Below are 20875 nucleotides of genomic sequence, written 5' to 3'. Positions count from 1 at the left end.
CTTACAGTTCCCTTCAGGTACAGTCCCTGTGTGTAAGTTTGAGGACAATTGGGTAATTTCCCGATTTAGCCAGTTACCCTGCATTCAGGTCATTGTCATCAGTGAGCAATAGCACTACCATCATACTAAGCAAGAACACTTCAAACACAGATATGGTCTGTGGCAATGAGCTCTCTCCAATGCAGCATGCTTCAATTGTTGCAATGCATTATACTGGGCTGCCAATTTGACAAATCACAGAGCTAAGTGGTGTTTCCAAGACAGCAGTTCACAAGACCATCCATAACTTTAAGGAGCATGGTTCCTTCCAAACAAAAGCATGATTTGGCCTTCTGCACTCCTGGACAACTACCTTGGACTGCTACCTTTAGGGTGAGGTATTCAAAAACCTGTTTCTATCATGGCAACAGCTGTCAGCATTGCTTGGCAACATTCCAATAACACAGCTCCAGAAAGCAGCATACCAGGTCAGATTGCACTTCAAAAGCCATTTCTGACATCCAAACACCAGCATAAACATCTAGAATGGGCCAAGGCTAACAGCTCCACTGATTGGAGGGGTGTGCTATTCACAGATGAGGCAGCTGTTGAGGTTGGCTACTGGCCCAGATGCACATGGGTTAGTTGCTGGAAAAACACTTGAGAAGGCATCAACAACATGGTCCCAATGTTCTGTTCCAGCCATTTCAGCATCCAGGTATGGGTGGGCATTGCATACAACCTTAAAACACTGTTGGTTGTGCTCCTATTGGCTCCAAGAAAGAAGCAGCCAGGGTTGGCTAATCAATGGGATCCTGCCAAGAACCTCACAGCTGTCAGATATCATGATTGGATCATTGACAGCCCACTCTGGGACACCATAACTGCTGTTAGTGCATACCCTGACAGCCTGTTGCTTGTTGAAGGTGGCAGCAGCTGTCATCAGGCTGCTATCTGCAAGCAACAGTGGGCCAAATACCACATTAAGACACAGGAACACCTGCTGGCTTTGCCAGACCTTAACCCTATTGAGAACATATGGTATGTATTCAAAAACTTGCTTGGTAAGTGCTTGCTGGTTCCAAAACCTGGGATGAGCTTGCAAGAGCTGCAGAGAAAGTGTGGAACACCCAGACCATGCTCAAACATATCAACCCTGTGATCAAGTTGATGGAGCATCACATGGAGCAAGTGCTTACTAAGCATGGAGGTCTGCTCAAGTATTAGTCAGCTCTGAGACTCACTGCAATCAAAAGCTCTTCTTCCAAGCTTGCTCACTGTGTGTTTTGCTCAGCCTGACACTTATGAGAGATCAGTCCTCCAAGCAGATGGAAGGTATGCTATTGGATGGTTAAATCATTGTCTATTGAACCCTGTCCCCAAACTTCGGGCAGGGACTGTACTTGAGGATTCTCTTGGCAGCGATTAGGTGTTCACTTGAGGGGTTGGCAACAAATCGAGCACATCGGCCAACAGCAAAAGCTATGTCAGGACGAGTTCCCTGTGCGATCCAGAGTAATGATCCAACCAGTGATGTGTAGTGTCTTATTGTCAGAGGTCTCACACCTGAAACCTGAAATCTGTAGTAGAAGTAGAACTACTACCAATTTTATCAAGATCTGTGGTAAACAGCTGTTTATTATTATTCTTGTTGAGATCTGTCTTAGAAGGCCTCTATGACTTTTCTCACTCAATTATGTGATAGGGTGATTGCTATTAAAAGTTTTGACTGACCACTGTGGACACTCTGTCCAGAGGTAGCTTGGCATGATCAATAATGATGAATGTATTATGATGACACCAAGGTCTGGTGTGAATGATGTTGTTGGCACCAACAGGAGTGTCCAGTGTGTCAACTGAGTGCTTGAAGTGAGCCCTGGACCACAGTGGACAACTGCCTTTGGTTCTAATGATTGAGAGAGCCAGACCACAGTATGAACCACCTTCAGTGTCAATCAATATCAATGAGCAGTGATAAAACACATGCACTACATAGAAGCAATGCTCTGCAATTGCTACTGTTGATGGAAATACTAATGTATACTTATTGTGAAGCTATAACTAGTGATGTATGGTGTAGAGTGGATGGAGATCCACCTACTTGCTATGACGAGGAGCATGGTTATATATCCACTCCTGCAACATTGCCTGTGATGCTACTCCTACTCAAGGAGGCCTCTTTGACACTGCTCCTCCTCCTCCTCACCCTCCCTCTCCTTTCCATCCACTTCGAGATGCTGTCCCTTGACATTGCTTCTCTCGCCTTATGCAGATGGCTGGTCCTCATGCTGCTTCACTGACAACAGGGGCCATTCCCACTTCATCTGGGTGGCAACTCGCCCCCCTTGCTCTGACTTCATTGTCAGGTTGGCCCCCTGCCTCATCAGGGTGGCAACCCCAGTGCCTCCCGATGTCTTGTCCTGCTGTGAGGTTTGTGACAATTGGCTTGATCTCTCCAACTCTGGTGAGATCTATCCTATGATCAAGATACTACCAATTCTGGTGGCATTTGTAGTAACCTCCCACTCATTCCAATTTGGGTGAGATCTGTCATAGAACCACTTCTACTACAGATCTCAATGAACTCTGCCATAACCCTTATTTTGCCTGATCCTGTGATTCCTGTGCTCCTCTTCATATGACATCCGTTCTTCCGGCTTCTGCGCATCCAGCCCTATGACACTTATCTCCTCTGCGCTTGCCATATCGCCCTGCCGGGGACCCATCGCATTGATTGTCTCTACGGCAGGTGATCATACTGTCCAGGCATCACTCATACCGAATTTCTCCAGAGTCCCTTCGATATATCTGCTCTGGTCTAATGAGAGCATCTGTGCTTCATGATCATACTTGATGTTCATCCCAATGATGTGAGATATGATCCGTTGGTCCATGATACTGAAGACACTAGACAGCTTCAGTCTGACTGACTTGACACAAAACGACATCGCTCCAATAACAGTTGAAGTCTGTGGTGTCTCGGCTATTGAAGCATGCAAATGCAGCCTTCGCCGAGCCCACACATCCAATCACCAACTTTGCTCACTTGGACTTAGTGCATTGTCCAGGCTGACTGCCAAACCTCAAGATGCTGGTCATCAGACAGCCAGTGTCTTTCTCCTCAACCTCTTAGTTACTCCCTCATGCTCCTGCCCTATCAGCTCTTAGTACCACACATGCATATGAAGAGGATTGAGGCATATATAAACACTTGAATCACCATGTACCTAGAAATGATTCACTATCGCAATCGATACTTGTGATCACCGACTTTGACGCACCTTCGATTGATCTCGACAACGCTCTTCAACTATAACGAGTAGGTCATCCACATATACTGCGAATATGATCATGGTGTCCTTGATCCCTCACATGTATACACATGGCTCTGCACAACAGTGCTTGAAGCCAAATGCTTTTAGCTGTTTGTTGAGTGCTGTGTGCCAGAGGCAACCTGGTTGCTTAAGTCTGTATAGTGCTTTCTTGAGGTGGTAGCACTTTCTGTTGTTCTCAGGGGTCTCAAATGTGGGTGGTATCTGTACATGGACCTGCTTACCAATCTTTCCATTGAGGAATGTGGTGCTTATGTCCAGCTGAGCAATGTGTAGCTTATATTGGTGGGCTAGGGGGAGGAGGATGCAACTGGTCTGGAGACAAACAACTGGACTGAATGTTTGATTGTAGTCTAGTCTGGGTCTTTGTGCATATCCTTGAGCTATGAGTTTTGCTTTGTATTGTGTAGTGTGCCATTGAGCATCAAGCTTCAGTTTGTATACCCATCATACACCAATGAGCTTTCTGTCCATTGGGAGAGCTACTAAATTGAAGACATCCATTTTCTGCATGCTGTCCATTTCAACATTCATAGCCTCTTTCCATTTTTCCAATCTTCTTGCTTTTGTGCCTCTGACAGCAATTATGGTTTGAGTAGTATACCATCAGTGCTGCAGAGTTCCTGGCTGCTAGTGACTAGGGCTACTCTGTTCATTATGCCAGTTGCAAAAGCTATCTGGTCGAGATAGTGTCCAAGGTTCTTCATTGCTGGCTTGATGGCACAACTCATGGCAAAGGCTGTAGAGCTGAGCATGCCTAGAGGGTCAGGGGCCTCACTACTAGGTGACTTGGGTGTTGACAGTGTGTATTCATTGTGTGGATTGAATTGGGGAGACTCCAATGGGGAAGTGTAAGTGAAGGCCACTGGGGTAGCATCAGTGCCCCCCTTGGCTGTTGTGTCATCCAGTTGGGTATTGAGGTCTGTGCTGATGGCATCCATGTCGATGATGATCTCGCTGACAGCATGAATGTCAGACATCACACAATCCCATTTGGGGTAGGGGTCCAGATCGCCAGCAATGTGATTTGGAGGTTGGGCCTCTTGCTGCTGAGAGAAATGCTGCAGGGAGGAAGTAGTGTTATCCTCATGGTCCAAACTGGCCAAAGTGTCTCTTGAAGGTAGCCAACTGTATGATTTCAGTAGCTCATTCTTGCTGGATAGGACTGGTACATGGAAGGGAGGAGGGTTCCCACTTGGGTGTTTGAGTTCAGAGAAGCAGATGTCCTTGACAGTGTTGACATGGTTGAGTTCTGGGAGCCAGGCTTGGTGCCCTTTGATGGCATGAGTGGTGTTGGAGTAACTGAGGTAGGTACTGTGAAGAGCATGCAGATGCAGGTGCTTGCTAATCACTGGGTTGTCATGCAACCATGTGGTCCTTGTGTTACCCCTCAGAATGACATAAGCAATGCAACCAAAGTGGTGCACATGCCCAAGCTCTGGTACCTTACCATAGAAGGTTTCAAAGGGTGTCTTACCATCTCATGTGGTCCCAGTGAGTCAGTTGTAAATGTAGGCCACCTGTGAGATTGCAAAGAGCCACCATCGCTTGCCAATGTTGGCATCAAACAGCATGCAACAGGCGATCTTTTGAACCGTTTGGATGGCACATGTCAGGGGTCACGCGCCTGAAACCCGATATCTGCAGTAGAGAGGTAACTACTACTGATCCTATCGAGATCTGTGGTAAAAGGTCTTTGTATTTATTCTCGCTGAAATCTGTCATAGAAGGCCTCTATGACCTTTCTCACTCAAATATGTGATAGGTTGTTTGCTATTGCAGGTTTTGACTAACCCCTGTCCAGAGGTAGCTTGGCACATTCAATAACTATAGGAACTTTGTACTGACACCAAGGTCTGGGGTGAGTGTGATTGTTGGTGATGCTGACACAAGTGTCCAGTGTGTCAACTGAGTGCTTGAGGTGATCCCTGGACCACAGTGGATGACTGCCTTCAGTTCTATTTTTATTATCCAGACCACTGGTTACTATGAACCACCTTTGGATGTCAGTGAGTGTTGATACAACACACACACTACAATGGAAGCAATCTATTGTGATTGCAACTTGCTGACTGAATACTAAGTATACTTATGTGAAGTTATAGCTAGTAATGTATGGTGTAGAGTGGATGGTGATCCACTCACTTACTATGATGGGGAACATGGTTATATACCTTCTTTTCAGTGTCGCCTGCAACACTGCTCCTCCTCCTTGTCCCTCCTATCCTCCCCATCCACCTTGTGATGCTACTCGTTGGCACCACTTCCCTTGTCTCCTGTGGATGGATGGGCCTCTTGCTGCCTCATCTCCATCAGGGGCCAGTCCCACTTCATCTGAGTGGCGACTTGCACCCTTTCATCACCCTCCTGTCATTGGTGCCCACCTGCTGGCACTGACTTCATCATCATGCAAGGCCCCTTCTTCATTTGGTGGTGCTCTCTCCCTTGTTTGGTATCCTCCTCTTGCCATATCAGTGATGGGGGTGCCTCTCAAACTGATTCTTGTGAGGTCTGTTGTACAAGCATGGTATTACCATTCCCACTGAGCTCTGTAGTAATGACCTCATTCCTACTGATCCTGATGAGTCCTGCCATAGAGCCATTTGTACTACTGATCTCAGTGAACTCTGCCTTAAGCTCTCACTTAGCCTGATCCTGTGGTTTCTGTGCTCCTCTTCATATGACTTCGGATCTTCTTACTGCCTGCGCATCCTGTCCCATGACATTAGTCACCAATCCAGGGACCAAGAGACAGTCATTGTAAGTCATCTGTTCCCATTGTTTCGCTGTTGGACTCAGGCTGAGTAGGCTGACAGTACCCCCTATTTTTGGTACTGGGAGTTTACCACCATTGGTGGTGGTGATGGTAATGGAGTCATTGGCATCATGCAAGCCCTTTCCATGTTGTTCCAAGTTGACCATAACACATGATGCACCAGAGTCAAATACAAACAGTATTAGACCAGGTGGTACATATGGGGGTGCTGGCTTGAGATCAGTGAAGGATGCAGGTTCCAGCACCCTATCCTATGTGTCTCAAGGGTGATTGAGTGGCAATATGATACAAGTGTTTGCCTGGGTTTTTGGAGGTACCTTTACTCTGTCTTTCTTCCATTTGTCATATGCAATCTCATTTGGACAATGATTTGCCAAGTGTCCATTGTCACCACATGCCCAGCAGTTTAAGAGTGTGGTGGCTCATAGGGCACTCAGATCAGTATCATAGATGGTGTTTGAGATAGGGACAGGTGCACTGTTGGCTGCTAACTTGTAACACTTGTGCAGGACATTGGCAACACTTGAGTTTGTATGTTCATCAACTAATGTTTTGTAAAGTACAAAACTTGAGTTGAAAAGTGCATTCCTATCACCAGGAAGCATGCCCTTCAGGGTTTTGTATCGATGAGCCAGTGTCCAAGGCTCAGTCATGTAGGCATGAAGCTCAGAGATGTGTGTTTCCCACCTTGTGAGGAAGTCATATGCTTGGCTCCCTACTTGATCCCACTTGAGGGCATACTTTTCCTTGAGAAGTTTGTATTCCTTGGAATCAGAGTGTATTGTACATTTGTCAATAGCCCAGTCATAGAGATCAACTGCAAGCTTGTTAGGTCTATTGCCTTGTTCTGAGAAGTATTCTGACCTTACTTGTGGAGAGAAGCTACCCATGATGATGGAGCATAGCAAAGAGTCTGTGTCAGTGAAGGTTGTTACCTTGTGGTCAAGTATGTCACATGTGAATGGGACAACTGATAGCTTCTCATGCAACTGTCATTGCCATGCATGAACTGAAACTCTTTTGGGGTCAAGTTGATCTTTGTCATCCCATCTTAATTTGTCACTGAGGCTGGTCAACACCTTGAGGTGATGGTTCATCAGCTGCATCAGCTACGGCATTGCGGTGGGTGTGGAGGGGTTTATTCAGTGTTGTTTCTCTGCCATGCAGAGGTTTCTCGTGTCATATGACCTGCGCAAGAAGATCCGAGATGAAGATGAAGTGCGCCTAAAAAGTGCACAAAAATGCGAAATCAACCATAACACAGGTTCCTGGTTGAATTAAGGGAAACCAACAGCATCAAGGTTTTCTGGTTGGTTTTGTTGAAATCAAGCAGAATACACTCATTGGATTGACTTCACCAAACACACCACAAGAAGCCCCATCAGTATGGAATGGATCAACAGAATACAAGGAAGCAATGGGAGGCTTGGTAGAGAAGGCCCCCATTGTCAAAGGCAGAGAGAAGATGCCAGGAAAGGTGTCACATGTGGAGAGAGGGCCTGAGTTCAGCCAAGAAGAGGACCTAGCTCAGGAGCATGTGGTAGGTTACCACACAAGGGGGACAAGTGTTGATTGCATAGGGCCAGTCACAAGGTAGAGAGCATGGACAGGAGTGGGACAATAAGGATGGTCACACAGTCAGGGAGGGCCACCAGATAGGGGCCAAGAGAATGGCCCTGGATTGAGAGGAGAGGGGGATGGACCAAGGGGACTGATATGGGAACCATGAGGAGGACAGGCAGTGTTGAGGAGGTCAACACACAGCTCAAGGGAGAGGAGGAGACAGGAGGAGGATGGGAAAACTTGTCATGGGCCTGAATGCTCAGGAAGCAGGAGGGTCACTGGTTCATATGGAAGGAGCACAGGTATTGGAGATCTAGTTGATACCAGTAGAGAGCATGGTCATAGTGCAGTCTCCATGGAGACCATGGACTCCTATGGACTCACATGCAAAGGAGCACTGAGCCATATGCGAGGAGGGCCAGGCACAGCCATGAGGAGGACCAAGTTCAAGGAGCAGGCACAGCCATGAAGAGGACCAAGCTCAAGGAGCATGCAGATGGTTACCACTCAGGGGCTCGAGAGACAAGAGTCAAAGGAACCATCACCGGTCAAAGGAGAAGGAGCAGTGCATAGGAAACTGGCAAGCAGGTCCTGAGGAGGAGGAGCAGTGTCAAAGGAGTTGACACAGCCCAGGAGGCACAGGGGTGCCAAACAAGCAGGATAGCAAGGAGGAGGAGCAGTGTTGAAGGAGTCGACACAGCTCAAGAGGCACAAGGGTGCCAAGCAAGCAGGATAGCAAGGAGGAGGAGCAGTGTCGAAGGAGTCAATAGCTAAAGGAGGACAGGAGTGGTGCTAGAGGGGCCCCCCTGTACAGTACTCGATGAAGAAGGTACTCTCTGGAGAGAGAGCAAGAGCAGCATCGCTGGCGATGCTGTGAAGAGGTATATAACCATACTTTCTCATCATCAAAGGTCAAGTGGATCCTCATCCACTCTACACACCCATCATAACTAGTTATCACTTCAGCATAAGTATACATTAGTTTCAGTCAGCCTAGTAGCAATCTATCAAGGTTGCTCCTCATCATAGTGCATGTGTTGTATCACCACTACCTGATGTCTGAAGGCGGTTCATAGCAAACCAGCAGTCTGGATATAGATAGAACCGAAGGCAGTAGTCCACTGCAGTCCAGGGATCACTTCAAGCATCAGTCAACACACTGGACACTTGTGTTGATGCCACCAACCTTATTACCACCACCATCAACCTCATTATCATCAATGCTCACCAACCTAATCACCAACACCATCAACCTCATCATCATCAACACTCACACCAGACCTTGTTGTCATCATAACCTATGTATTGATATTGATCGTGCTGAGCTACCCCTGAACAGAGTGTCCACAGAGGTCAGCCGAAACCTATGATAGTATATACTACGAATGCCACCCATTGCGCAACTTGATAGTCGCCAAGCAACTAGCTCGTCAAGACCAATACCAAGACAATAGCTGTCGCACAGTTTGATAGTCACCGAGTATCTCGACAGACCAACCTGGGTTTCAGGCGCGAGACCCCTGACAACACTCTCCAAGAGGAGCAGGAGCGGTGTGGTGGATGACACCCTCCAAACACATAAATACTACCACTTCACCATAGCATACAAGTGGATCCTCATCCACTCTACTCTTTATCTTACTTACTCTTTACTTGACTTGTATCATTGCAATAGCATAGCTTTGCAACAACATATAGAATGTGTGTGTTGTATCACCATCAGATGTCAACTGTAGGTGGTGTTCCTCAACACCTGTGGTCCAGTTCATCACTGTAGGTGGTGTTGCTCAACATTTGCAGTCCAGTCAGTTACTGAAGGCATTGTCTAACACCTGCAGTCCAGTACCTCCTGTCATCTGTAGGCAATAAGTCTTATTGCAGTCCAGACAATGACAAGAGCATTTAGCACTATGAACACTTGTGCTGCATTAGGAGAGTTGTGTCTGATACCACTCTCACCTCAATGTGTTACAGACATGCCACACAACCTCTGAATGGAGTGTTCAAGGTGGTCAGCCGAAACCTACCAGAATGAAGCTGTCTGGTTACTTTCAGTTGAAACATACTGAGTAGATCTTACTCAATTGATCTCACCGAAATCAATCGGAAACACCCAATCTGGTTTCAGGCGTGCGACTGCTTACATCTCGGACGTCTCGGTGTGTTGAGCCTCGCTGCTTGACGATGCAGCATCTCGAGTGTCGTGTTGGCCAATATCTTCAGCATGATAGTAAGGCACATTGCCTGTATCAGCCGAGGTGTTGGGCTTGTTGCTCTCAATCTTGAGGTCCAGGATCCAAGAGGCATCACTGTCTGGGTTTGCAATGAGGAAGTTGATGTGTGCCCTCATCTGTTTTCCAAGGTCAATATGATTGTGGGACAGACTTAGTTTGTGGGTTGCAAAGTAGAGATGACTAGTGCACTCGATAAGGATGGTGAGCAGTGTCACTACCAGCTTCCTGTTTGTCCTGCTGGAGTAGTCAAAGATTGGTCCATTCTTTGGCTCCTCCATTGTGCTGTATACTTTGTTTTTGATCATTCTGTGAAATCGACTCTGAAGCTTAATTGGGAGGCGATGGATGATGTCCTTGGCATCCTGTACAAAATCTTCATATGCTGAGTAGTCATGGTTTGACATGTTGATAGTGAAACCTTTTTGTTGATATTGAAGTTTGGTAGCATATCAGCTAATTGGGCTCATAACCTGTTGAAATAAAGAGTCACTCAATGGCAATGATTGGGAGATATCAGTCACAGTACGGTGTTCGAGCTAAGGAGCAAAAACACTATACTATAATGACATAAAGAAAAAAATGTTGCAGGAGCCTTGAGCTCCCTGCTAAGTATATACACAAATGTGTGGCACATACCTAAGTGTGAGTGCATCCTACCTAATGACAATGTGTAACAATGAGTGGGATGTTGTTGTACCTGATTCCCCTCTCCTATTGGCGCTGCCCGATGTTTTAGCTGAGATCAACTTTGTTCGATCTCAGCCACAATCTGCTCTACCCGATCGATTTCAGGGTTGCGCTGGATCGTCCCCTTTAGCAAGTTCACATACTTACATGTCAAATTCACACAGGTCTCGGATTGGAAGTGGCCAATTTTGTCCTCGAAAATGGAAAGGGGGACTTGGGAGTTTCTGGACTCAAAATTGCTGAAACAGCCAAGTCCCTCTCAATCTCGAAATTTTGAGGCAGCAGCTCCACTATGTGTCTCACACTTTTTTTGTCTTGAACTTGTCTTGATCTCATCTCCATACACTCCTTTCTTGTCAGCACTGCTCAACATACACCACTTTGACATCAATGGTCAACACCTCACCTAGGAAAAGGGTTGCAAAAGCCCAGCTGCAGACTGACAGGGACCAGAAGGAGCATGAGATCCAGGAAGCTCTTAGTGCATTCCAGAAGGGTCAATTCAAAAAATTGAAGGCCACTGCTGAGCATCATAATGTCCCTTACAACACTCTCTGGGATCACAGCAAAGGGCACAAGAGCTGCACTGCTGTCTTTCAACATCTGCAGGCTATACCACCAGAGGCCAAAGAGCTCTTAGTCCTACATATACAGAAGCAGGCTCACTATGGTTTCCCAATAACACCACAGAATCTCAGACAGTTGGCCAAACAACTTCTCAGGCAGAGGACTGACAATAATGATGCTACTCTTGGACCTAATTGGGTGTCTGCTTTCAAGCAGCAACATCCAGAACTCAGAAGCTACTACTCTCACAAGATGGATGCTGCAAGGGTACAGGCCACTAGTGATCCATCAGTTGTTGAAGCATACTTTGATGTCTTGAAGAAGACTATTGCCAAGTATGGGATCCTACCTGAAAACCTCTTCAACATGGATGAGACTGGGTTTCTCATTGGACAAAGTCAATGCCAATACATCATTGTACCCAGGGAGAATGGGAAGAATCAGTGCTTCAGGTCACAGCCAGGCAATTGGGAGACTATCACAGTGATTGAGTGCATTGGTGCACAAGGGACAAAGCCACCACCTATGGTTATCTTTCAGGGCAAGAAACACATGCAGGGCTGGTACCACAATCACACTGCAGCTAAGGACTGGGTCTTTGCAACAAGCCAGAATGGCTGGACCAACAATGAGCTTGCACTACACTGGCTCAAGGACTGCTTGGACAAGCACACCAAGCAAAGGGCTCAAGGAAAGTATCAGCTGCTTATCCTTGATGGTCATGGCTCCCACATCACAGCTGAGTTCATTCAGCAAGCATGGGACTCCCACATTATCTTTCTCTTCCTTCCTCCCCTTGCAACACAACTCCTACAACTACTTGATGTCATGATATTTGGACCTTTGCAGCAAGCCTTCACCAAGGAGGTTGACAAGTTTGCTGGAGCAAATCTTTCAATCAGTAAGAAGGATTTCATCAACATGTACTGCAAATCACAACAGGTCATTACAAGCACCTTAGCATCACAAGCCTTCAGGGAGGTTGGAATCAACTCAAAGCTCCACCCAGACAAGGTTCTGTCATGGGACCGGATGCGCAGGAAGCAGGAAGAACAGCAGCCATATGAAGAGGAGTGTGTCATGGGGCCGGAGGCACAGAAAGTAGAAAGAACCGAAGTCATATGAGAAGGGAGTGCAGGAATCACAGGATTGGGCAAAGCGAGGGTCTACAGCAGAGTTCATCAAGATCTGCAGTAGAAGGGCACTATGGCAGATCTTGCTCACATCTGTACAAGCAGGATATTACAGCAAAGCCCACTGGAATCTGTAGTATCAGGGTCATACAACAGTTCTCATGAGAAATGACATGAGGATGCTGTTTTCACAGATCTCACAATATGTCAGATGCTGGAGTCATTGGGGTTGCCACCCTGATGAAGCAGGGGGCTGGCTCGATAATGAACTTGGGAGCACAAGGATGGGAGGGATGAAAGAGTGCACCAGTCACCACCCAGATGAAGTGGGAGGGGCCCCTGGTGGTCATGAAGCAGTACGAGGACTGCCCATCCACAGGAAGCAAGGGAAGTGATGCCAATGGGCAGCGTCGTAAGAGAAAACAGGAGGACAAGAGGAGGAGCAGTGCCAGAGGAGGAGGAGGAGTGTTGAGAAGAGGCGTGCCAGGGTGAAGGCAGTGTTGCAGAAGACATTGCACAAAGGGTATATAACCTCACTCCTCATCATAGTCGTTGAGTGGATCACTATCCACTCTACACCATATCATACTAGCTATAACTTCCACATAAGTATATTTAGTAGTTTGTCAACAGCAGCAATTGTAAGACATTGCTCCTATGTAGCACATGTGTTGTATCACCACTCATTGACATTGATCAACACCAAAGGTGGTTCATACTGGGGTCTGGTTCTCTCAATCATTAGAACTGAAGGCAGTTGTCCAGTGCAGTCTGGGGATCACCTCAAGCACTCAGTCAACACACTAGACACTTGTGTCAGTGTCAACAACATCATTCACATCAGACCTTGGTGTCTTCACAATACATCTATCATTATTGATTGTGCCAAGCTACCTCTGGACAGAGTGTCCACAGTGGTTAGTTGAAACCTGCAATAACAATCACCTTATCACATCTTCAGATGAGAAAAGTCATAGAGGCCTTCTATGACAGATCTCAACAAGAACAGTAATAGAAAGCACTCTACCACATATCTCGACAGGATCTGTAATAGACGTGTTTCTATTACAGGTATCAGGTTTCAGGCGCGAGACCTCTGACAGAGTGCAGGAATCACAGGATCGGGCAAAGCAAGGGTTTACAGCAGAGTTCATCGAGATCTGTAGTAGAAGGGATCTACAACAGATTTTGTCCAAACCAGTATAAGTGGGATCTTACAGCAAAACCCACTGGAATCTGTGGTATCATGATTGTATGACAGATCTTGTGGGGGACACCATTCTCACAGATCTTGTAACAAGACAGATGTTGAAGGCATTGGGTTCACCACTCTGATGAAGCAGGGGGCCAACTCAACAATGAACACAGAGCAGGAGGTTGGGCAAGATGAAAAGGGGGTACAAGTTGCCACCCAGATGAAGTGGGGAGGGCCCCTATCAGGTAATGAAGTAGCATGAGGACTCTCCATCTGCAAGAAGCGAGAGAAGCAGTGCCAACAAGTGGAAAGGCAGGCAGGGCTGCTAGGAGGGAGCGTCTAGAGGAGGAGGAGCAGTGTAGGAGGAGATCACATAGGGTACGAGCGGTGTTGCCGGCGATACGGCAAGGACATCTATGTCATGGGACCAGAGGCGCAGGTAGCCCGAAGATGGAAGTCATATGAAGGAGTGCAGAAATCGCAGGATTGGGCTAAACAAAAGCTTAAGGAAGAATTTGCTGAGATCAGTAGTAGAAACATTCCTATGGCATAACTCAGTAGGATCTGTAGGAATGATGTCATTACTACAGAGTTTGGTGGGAATCACAATATCATGCTGGGTAGGACAGATCTCACAAGAATCAGTCAGAGAGGCACCCCATCGCCGATAGGATGAGGGGAAGACACTGCACAGAGGGGGGACACCACCAGATGAAGCAGGGGCCTGGCACGATGATGAAGTCGGTGCCAGCAGGTGGGTGCCGATGACAAGAGAGTGATGAGAGGGGGGTGCAAGTCGCCACTCAGATGAAGTGGGACTGACCCCTAACAGAGATGAGACAGCAGGAGAGTCGTCCATCCACAGGAGGCGAGGGAAGTGGTGCCAACGAGTGGCATCACAGGAATGGATGGGGAGGATAGCAGGGAGGAGGAGGAGGAGGAGAAGTGCTGCCCGTGGCATGGCGAGAAAAGTATATAACCATGCTTCCCATCATAATAGAGGAGTGGATCGCCATCCACTCTACACCATAAACTAGTTATCACTTCAACAAGTATACATTAGTTTTCAGTCAGCATAGTTGCAATAACAAGTAGATTGCTTCCATTGTAGTGCATGTGTCATATCACTGCTCACTGACATCTGAAGGTGGTTCATAGAACCAGCAGTCCAGATACAATTGACACCAAAGGCAGTTCATAGCAACCTGTGGTCTGGCTCGTGATCATAGAACCAAAGGCAGTTGTCCACTGTGGTCCAGGGATCACCTCAAGCATTCAGTTGACACACTGGACACTCATGTCAGTGCTACCAATCTTCTCACTCACACCAGACTCTTGGTGTCATGCAATACATTCAAGTTATTGATCATGCCAAGCTACCTCTGGATGGAGTGTCCACAGCAGTTAGTCAAAACCTGCAATAGCAAAACCATTACTGCATCTTTGAGCAAGAAAAGTGATAGAGACATCTCTACTACATATCTTGCCAAGAATCATAATACCACAAGTATTGTTGCATATCTTGATGGAATTCATAATAGACATGGTTCTATTACAGATATCAGGTTTTGGGCATGCGACCTCTGACAATCTATATAACACACACTTGCTCCTCATCATAGTAGTTGAGTGGATCCCCATCCACTCTACACTTTATATTACTAGTTATAGCTTCAAAGAAAGTATAGTTAGTATTCTGTCAACAGTTGCAATTGCAGAGCATTGCTTCTATTGTAGCATGTGTGTTGTATCACCACTCGTTGACATCATCCAAAGGTGGTATCAACTGTGGTCCAGATATCAATTGACACCAAAGGCAGTTCATACTGTGGTCTGGCTCTCTCGATCACTAGAAACCAAAGGCAGTTGTCCATTGTGGTCCTGGGATCATTCAGTCACTCAGTCAGCACACTGGACACTCATGTTGGCACAAGCAAACTCACACCAGACCTTGGTGTCACCTCAACATACCTATTGGTTATTGATTGTGCTGAGCTACCTCTTGATGAAGTGTCCCCACTGGTCAGTCGAAACCTGTGATACCTTTCAAGTTACGACATATAAAAGGAAGAACAGTCATAGAAGGCTTCTATGACAGATTCGAGCAGGAACAATATTAGTGTCATGGGGCCGGAAGCATGCGCAGGAATGACGTGTTTCATATGAAGGAACTAGGTGCAGCAATCATGAATCAGGACAAATGAGAGTTCTGACAGGGTTCAGCACGATTGGTAGGATCCTGGGCTCTATGACAGAACTCATCAAGATTGGCAGAAGCAGAGTCTTATTACAGAGTTCATCAAGATCTGTAGGACTGCACTTGTAATGACAGATTTCATGGAGATTGGCTTGAGGATGCATCTATCACTGATCTCATGACAATGGGCAGCTGATAAGGAAGGGGCTCAACATCCAATGAAGTAGGGACCCTATATGACGATGAAGGTGGCTGTCATGGGCCTGGATGCTCAAGAAGCAGGAGGGTCACGGGTTCATATGGAAGGAGCACAGGTATCGAAGATCTAGTCGAGATCAGTAGAGAGCATGGTCGTAGTGCAGTCTCCATGGAGACCATGGACTCCTATGGACTCACATGCAAAGGAGGGCCAAGCACAGCCACGAGGAGGACCAAGCTCAAGGAGCAGGCACAGCCACGAAGAGGACCAAGCTCAAGGAGCGTGCAGATGGTTACCACTCAGGGGCTCGAGAGACAAGAGCCAAAGGAACTGTCACTGATCAAAGGAGGAGGAGCAGTGTCGAAGGAGTCGACACCAGGTCATGAGGAGGAGGAGCAGTGTCGAAGGAGTTGACACCAGGTCATGAAGAGGAGGAGCAGTGTCGAAGGAGTCGACACAGCTCAAGAGGCACAGGGGTGCCAAGCAGGAGAGGCCCCTGAGCAGTACTCGATGAAGAAGGTACTCTCTGGAGAGAGAGCAGGAGCAGCATCGCTGGCGATGCTGAGAAGAGGTATATAACCATGCTTTCTCATCATCATAGGTCGAGTGGATCCTCATCCACTCTACTCACCATAACTAGTTATCACTTCAGCATAAGTATATATTAGTTTCAGTCAGCATAGCAGCAATCCATCAAAGGTTGCTCCTCATCGTAGTGTGTGTGTTGTATCACCACTACCTGATGTCCGAAGGCGCCCATAGCAGGTTAGCGGTCCGGATCAAGATAGAACCGAAGGCAGTAGTCCACTGCAGTCTGGGGATCACTTCAAGCATCAAGTCAACACACTGGACACTCGTGTTGATGCCACCAACCTTATCACCAACACCATCAACCTCATTATCATCGACATCACCAATCTCATCACCAACACCATCAACCTCATCATCATCAACACTCACACCAGACCTTGGTGTCATCATAACATTGATATTGATCATGCCGAGCTACCCCTGAATGGAGTGTCCACAGAGGTCAGCCGAAACCTACGATAGTGTATACAACGGATGCCACCTGCTGTCACTGCACAACTTGATAGTCACCGATATCGAGACAATAGCTGTCGCACAGTTTGATAGTCACCGAGTATCTCGACAGACCGACCTGGGTTCCAGGCGCGAGACCCCTGACAGTGGCATAAAAAGGGTGGGCCCTATTGTCAGGAGAGCATGATGAAAGGAGGGGTGTTGTCCACTTGGATGAAGTGGGGGCAACCCCTATCAATGATGAGGTGGTGTTGACTCCCCATGACTCAAGAGCAGGAAAAGCAGGGGCTGACAAGGAAGAGACACAACAGCAGAAACCCTGATACAGTACTTGACAAAGAAGGTATTTCCTGGAGAGGGAGTTGGAGCAGAGTCGCAGGCAACACTGCAAAGATGTTATATATAGTCATACCTTCTCGTCATGGTAGTCAAGTGGAGATCCATCCACTCTACACCATGTCATACTAGCTAAAACTTTCACATAAGTATACTTAGTAGTTCATCAACAGTAACAATTGCAAGACATTGCTCCTATCATAGTGCATGTGTAGTATCACTGCTCATTGACATCATCTGAAGGCAGTATTAACTGCAGTCTGGATATCAATTGACACCAAAGGTGGTTCATACTGTGGGCTGGCTCTCTCAATAATAGAACCAAAGGCAGTCATCCACTGTGGTCCAGGGATCACTTCAAGCACTCAGTTTACACACTGGACACTTGTGTCAGCATCAACACTTCACCAGCATCAGACCTTGGTGCTCACCACACAACTACAGTTATTGATCATGCCAAGCTACCTCTGGACAGAGTGTCCATAGCAGTCAGTCAAAACCTGCAATAACAAACAAGCTATTACAGATTCAAGTGAGAGGAGTCATAGAGGCCTTCTACAACAGTTCTCAACAAGACTAATAATACATGGCACTTTACCACATATCTTGATAAGATCTATAGTAGACACATTTCTACTACAGATATCAGGTTTCAGGCACGAGACCCCTGACAATTAGGAGGCTTTTACTACAGATCTCGCTGAGAATAATTGTGACTGCCTTTTACTACAGATTTCGGGTTTCAGGCGCATGACCGCTGACAGGTTTTGATCTTGAGGACCCTTGTCAGGTTATATCCTATAGTTTCGGCCTTGGCCCAGTGTTCATTGATGTCATTGGAGAGTTTGCAGACATCTGCATTGAACATGTGAATCTTGCCAGCTTCATATAGAAGAGTTGATTCAGCAATGTGTTCCATCTTGGTTAGGTCCTTCTTGAGTCAGTTATACAGTTAATTCAGTCACCAGGCTTCAGCATTGGCAGGTTGCATGCACAGATAGTTAACATTATCCTGGCCAATGAGTTTAGCATTACTTTGAAGAATTGTGCAAAGTTTTGCATCTAATCTCCTGTCATACTTCCTGTCACCTGGCTTAGTGATACCATCCAGGTGTTTGGGAGCCAGGGACCAGGTGATCAGAATGTCCTGGAAGTGAGGATTCCAGGTGTACCAGTTCTTTGTGGTTAGCTTGGGGGTGTCTTTCAGTGCATTGTTAAGTTGTGTCACTTCATGGAGGAAGGCACAGTGCTTGGAGGGCAACTTGTATGAGGAGATTTTGGCTCATTTACATAAGGTGGACTGTGTGAGCATGTTATGGAGGGTGTTGATATTCATTTTGTTGATATCATTGAGATCAAGCAGAGGTTTGCTTGTTTTGCTGTTGTCACTGTCAGAATTGTCAGAGGAGGAAGTGTTGTGTCCAGCAGTCCCCTGGTAGTCTTCAGGTGCTGGGATCGTTTCGGCCTGATCACCAGAGGACTCCTTGAGTGAAGGGTCATTGGCAGTATGCAGGTTGTTGGGTTGCAGAGGCATGGTGTCAAGGATCGTACGTGTCAGGGGTCTCGTGCCTGAAACCTGATATCTGTAATAGGACCACATCTATTACAGGTCCTGTCAAGATAAGGGGTAGCATGCTGTGTATTATTATTCTGGTTGAGATATGTCATAGAAAAGCCTCTATGACTTTTCTTGCTCTAAGATGTAGTAGTGTGTTTGCTATTACAGGTTTCGACTGACCACTGTGGACACTCCATCCAGAGGTAGCTCAGCATGATCAATAACAATGAATGTATTGTGAAGACACCAAGATATGGTGTGAATGATGTTGTTGATGCCAACACAAGTGTCCAGTGTGTCAACTGAGTGCTTGAAGTGATCCCCTGACTGCAGTGGACAACTGTCTTCGGTTCTAATCGCTATCCAGACCACTGGTTACTATGAACCACCTTCGGATGTGAGCAGTGATACAACACACATGCTACAATGGAAGCAATCTACTTGGGATTGCAACTTGCTGACTGAAACTAAGTATACTTATGCTGAAGTGATAACTAGTTGTGTATGGTGTAAAGTGGATACTGGATCCACTCAACAGCTTTGACAAGGAGTGATGCTATATAACCATTCTCACAGTGTTGCCTGCAACTCTGCCTTTGATTTGGCATGCCTCTCCAACACTGCCCCTCCTCCTCATCATTCCCATCCCCTCTGTCCATCCTGTGCTGCTGCTTGCCAGCACTGTGTCTCTTGCTTCTTGTGGATGGACAGTCCTCTTGTCATTTCATCATCAACAGGGGCCATTCCCACCTCATCTGAGCAGCAATTTGCACCCCCTTTCATTCCTCCCATCTACCCACTTGGGGTTCATTTCCAAGCAGGTCCCCTGCTTCATTGATGGCAGACCCAGATGTCTTTGCCACCCACTCATGGTATTGACATCTGTCTTGTGGTGAGATTCATGAGATTGGCATCTCCCATGTGGGATCTGTCATACAATTGTGATACTACAGATTCCAGCAGGTTTTGCCATAACCTCCCCATTTGTACTGAATTGGTTGGGAACTGTCATAGAGCTGTTTCTACTACAGATCTTGGTGAACTCTGCCATAAGCTTCCACTTAGCCCAATCCTGTGATTCCTGTGCTCTTCTTCATATAAATTCGGGTCTTCTTGCTTCCTGCGCATCTGGCCCCATGACATGGATGATGTGGTTGGCGCCGACACGAGTGTCCAGTGTGTCGACTGAGTGCTTGAAGTGATCCCCAGACCACATTGGACGACTGCCTTTGGTTCTATGATTGTGAGCTGGACCACTGGTTACTATGAACTGCCTTCGGTGTCAATCATTATCTGGACCACAGGTTTCTATGAACCACCTTTGGATGTCAGTGAGTGGTGATATGACACATGCACTACAATGGAAGCAATCTATTATGATTGCAACTTGCTGACTGAAACTAAGTATACTTATGCTGAAGTGATAATTAGTTATGTATGGTGTAGAGTGGATGGGGATCCACTTGACCACTTAGGATGAGAAGGTATGGTCATATACATCTTTGCAATGTCACCTGTGACTCTGCTCCAGCTCTCTCTCCAGAGAGTACCCTCTTTGTTGAGCACTGTGGTAGAGGTCTCTACTGAGGTGTCTCCTCCTTGCTGGCCCCTGCTTCTCCTGCTCCTGGGTTGAGGAGAGCCAGCACCATCTCATTGTTGATAGGGGTTGCCCCACTTCATCCTAGTGGCAGTGCACCCCCCCCCCTCTTTCATCTACCTCCTGACTCTGGCACCCATCTCCTTATGCCGATTTCATTGTCATGTAGGGCCCCTACCTCATCTGGTGGTGACCTCAGATGTCCTTGCCACTAATCTTTATCGTGTGATCCACATTACCATCATCCTCCTACCAATCTTCTGTGGGATCTGCCATATGATTATGATACTACTGGCTCCAGCAGGTGTTGCCATAAAGTCCCACTTGTGCTGATTCAGCTGATACCTGCCATAATCCATCTCTACTACCAATTTGGCTGGGACCTGTTGTAACCCATCTCTACTACCAATTTGGCAGAGACCTGTCATAAACCTTCCCTACTACCAATATCGGTTAACTCTGCTGTAGACTCTCATTT

General features: G+C 46.8%; 4 protein-coding genes across 4 annotated transcripts; 1 reads left to right on the top strand and 3 right to left on the bottom strand.

The window, feature by feature from the left end:
- Positions 1 to 3895: 3895 nt before the first annotated feature.
- UHO2_00414 (uncharacterized protein) lies at positions 3896 to 4856 on the bottom strand (the record flags this gene model as incomplete). Its single annotated transcript, XM_041557034.1, has 2 exons — positions 3896 to 4625; positions 4789 to 4856. 2 exons carry the CDS (start codon positions 4854 to 4856, stop codon positions 3896 to 3898), a joined length of 798 nt encoding a protein of 265 aa, XP_041412968.1.
- A 4934-nt stretch (positions 4857 to 9790) lies between these two features.
- On the bottom strand, positions 9791 to 10288 carry UHO2_00413 (uncharacterized protein; the record flags this gene model as incomplete). Its single annotated transcript, XM_041557033.1, has 1 exon — positions 9791 to 10288. One exon carries the CDS (start codon positions 10286 to 10288, stop codon positions 9791 to 9793), a length of 498 nt encoding a protein of 165 aa, XP_041412967.1.
- A 673-nt stretch (positions 10289 to 10961) lies between these two features.
- Positions 10962 to 12263, top strand: UHO2_00412 (uncharacterized protein; the record flags this gene model as incomplete). The annotated part of the gene is made up of 1 exon (XM_041557032.1): positions 10962 to 12263. The coding sequence occupies one exon, from the start codon at positions 10962 to 10964 to the stop codon at positions 12261 to 12263; it is 1302 nt and encodes a 433-aa protein (XP_041412966.1).
- A 5940-nt stretch (positions 12264 to 18203) lies between these two features.
- UHO2_00411 (uncharacterized protein) lies at positions 18204 to 18776 on the bottom strand (the record flags this gene model as incomplete). The annotated part of the gene is made up of 2 exons (XM_041557031.1): positions 18204 to 18442; positions 18533 to 18776. The coding sequence occupies 2 exons, from the start codon at positions 18774 to 18776 to the stop codon at positions 18204 to 18206; spliced, it is 483 nt and encodes a 160-aa protein (XP_041412965.1).
- Positions 18777 to 20875: the final 2099 nt, after the last annotated feature.

The sequence above is a fragment of the Ustilago hordei genome, assembly GCF_900519145.1.
Source record: "Ustilago hordei strain Uho2 genome assembly, contig: UHO2_contig_01, whole genome shotgun sequence".
NCBI lineage: Eukaryota > Fungi > Basidiomycota > Ustilaginomycetes > Ustilaginales > Ustilaginaceae > Ustilago > Ustilago hordei.
The sequence above is the reverse complement of the archived record's forward strand: the minus strand, read 5'-3'. Positions and strand labels throughout refer to the sequence as shown.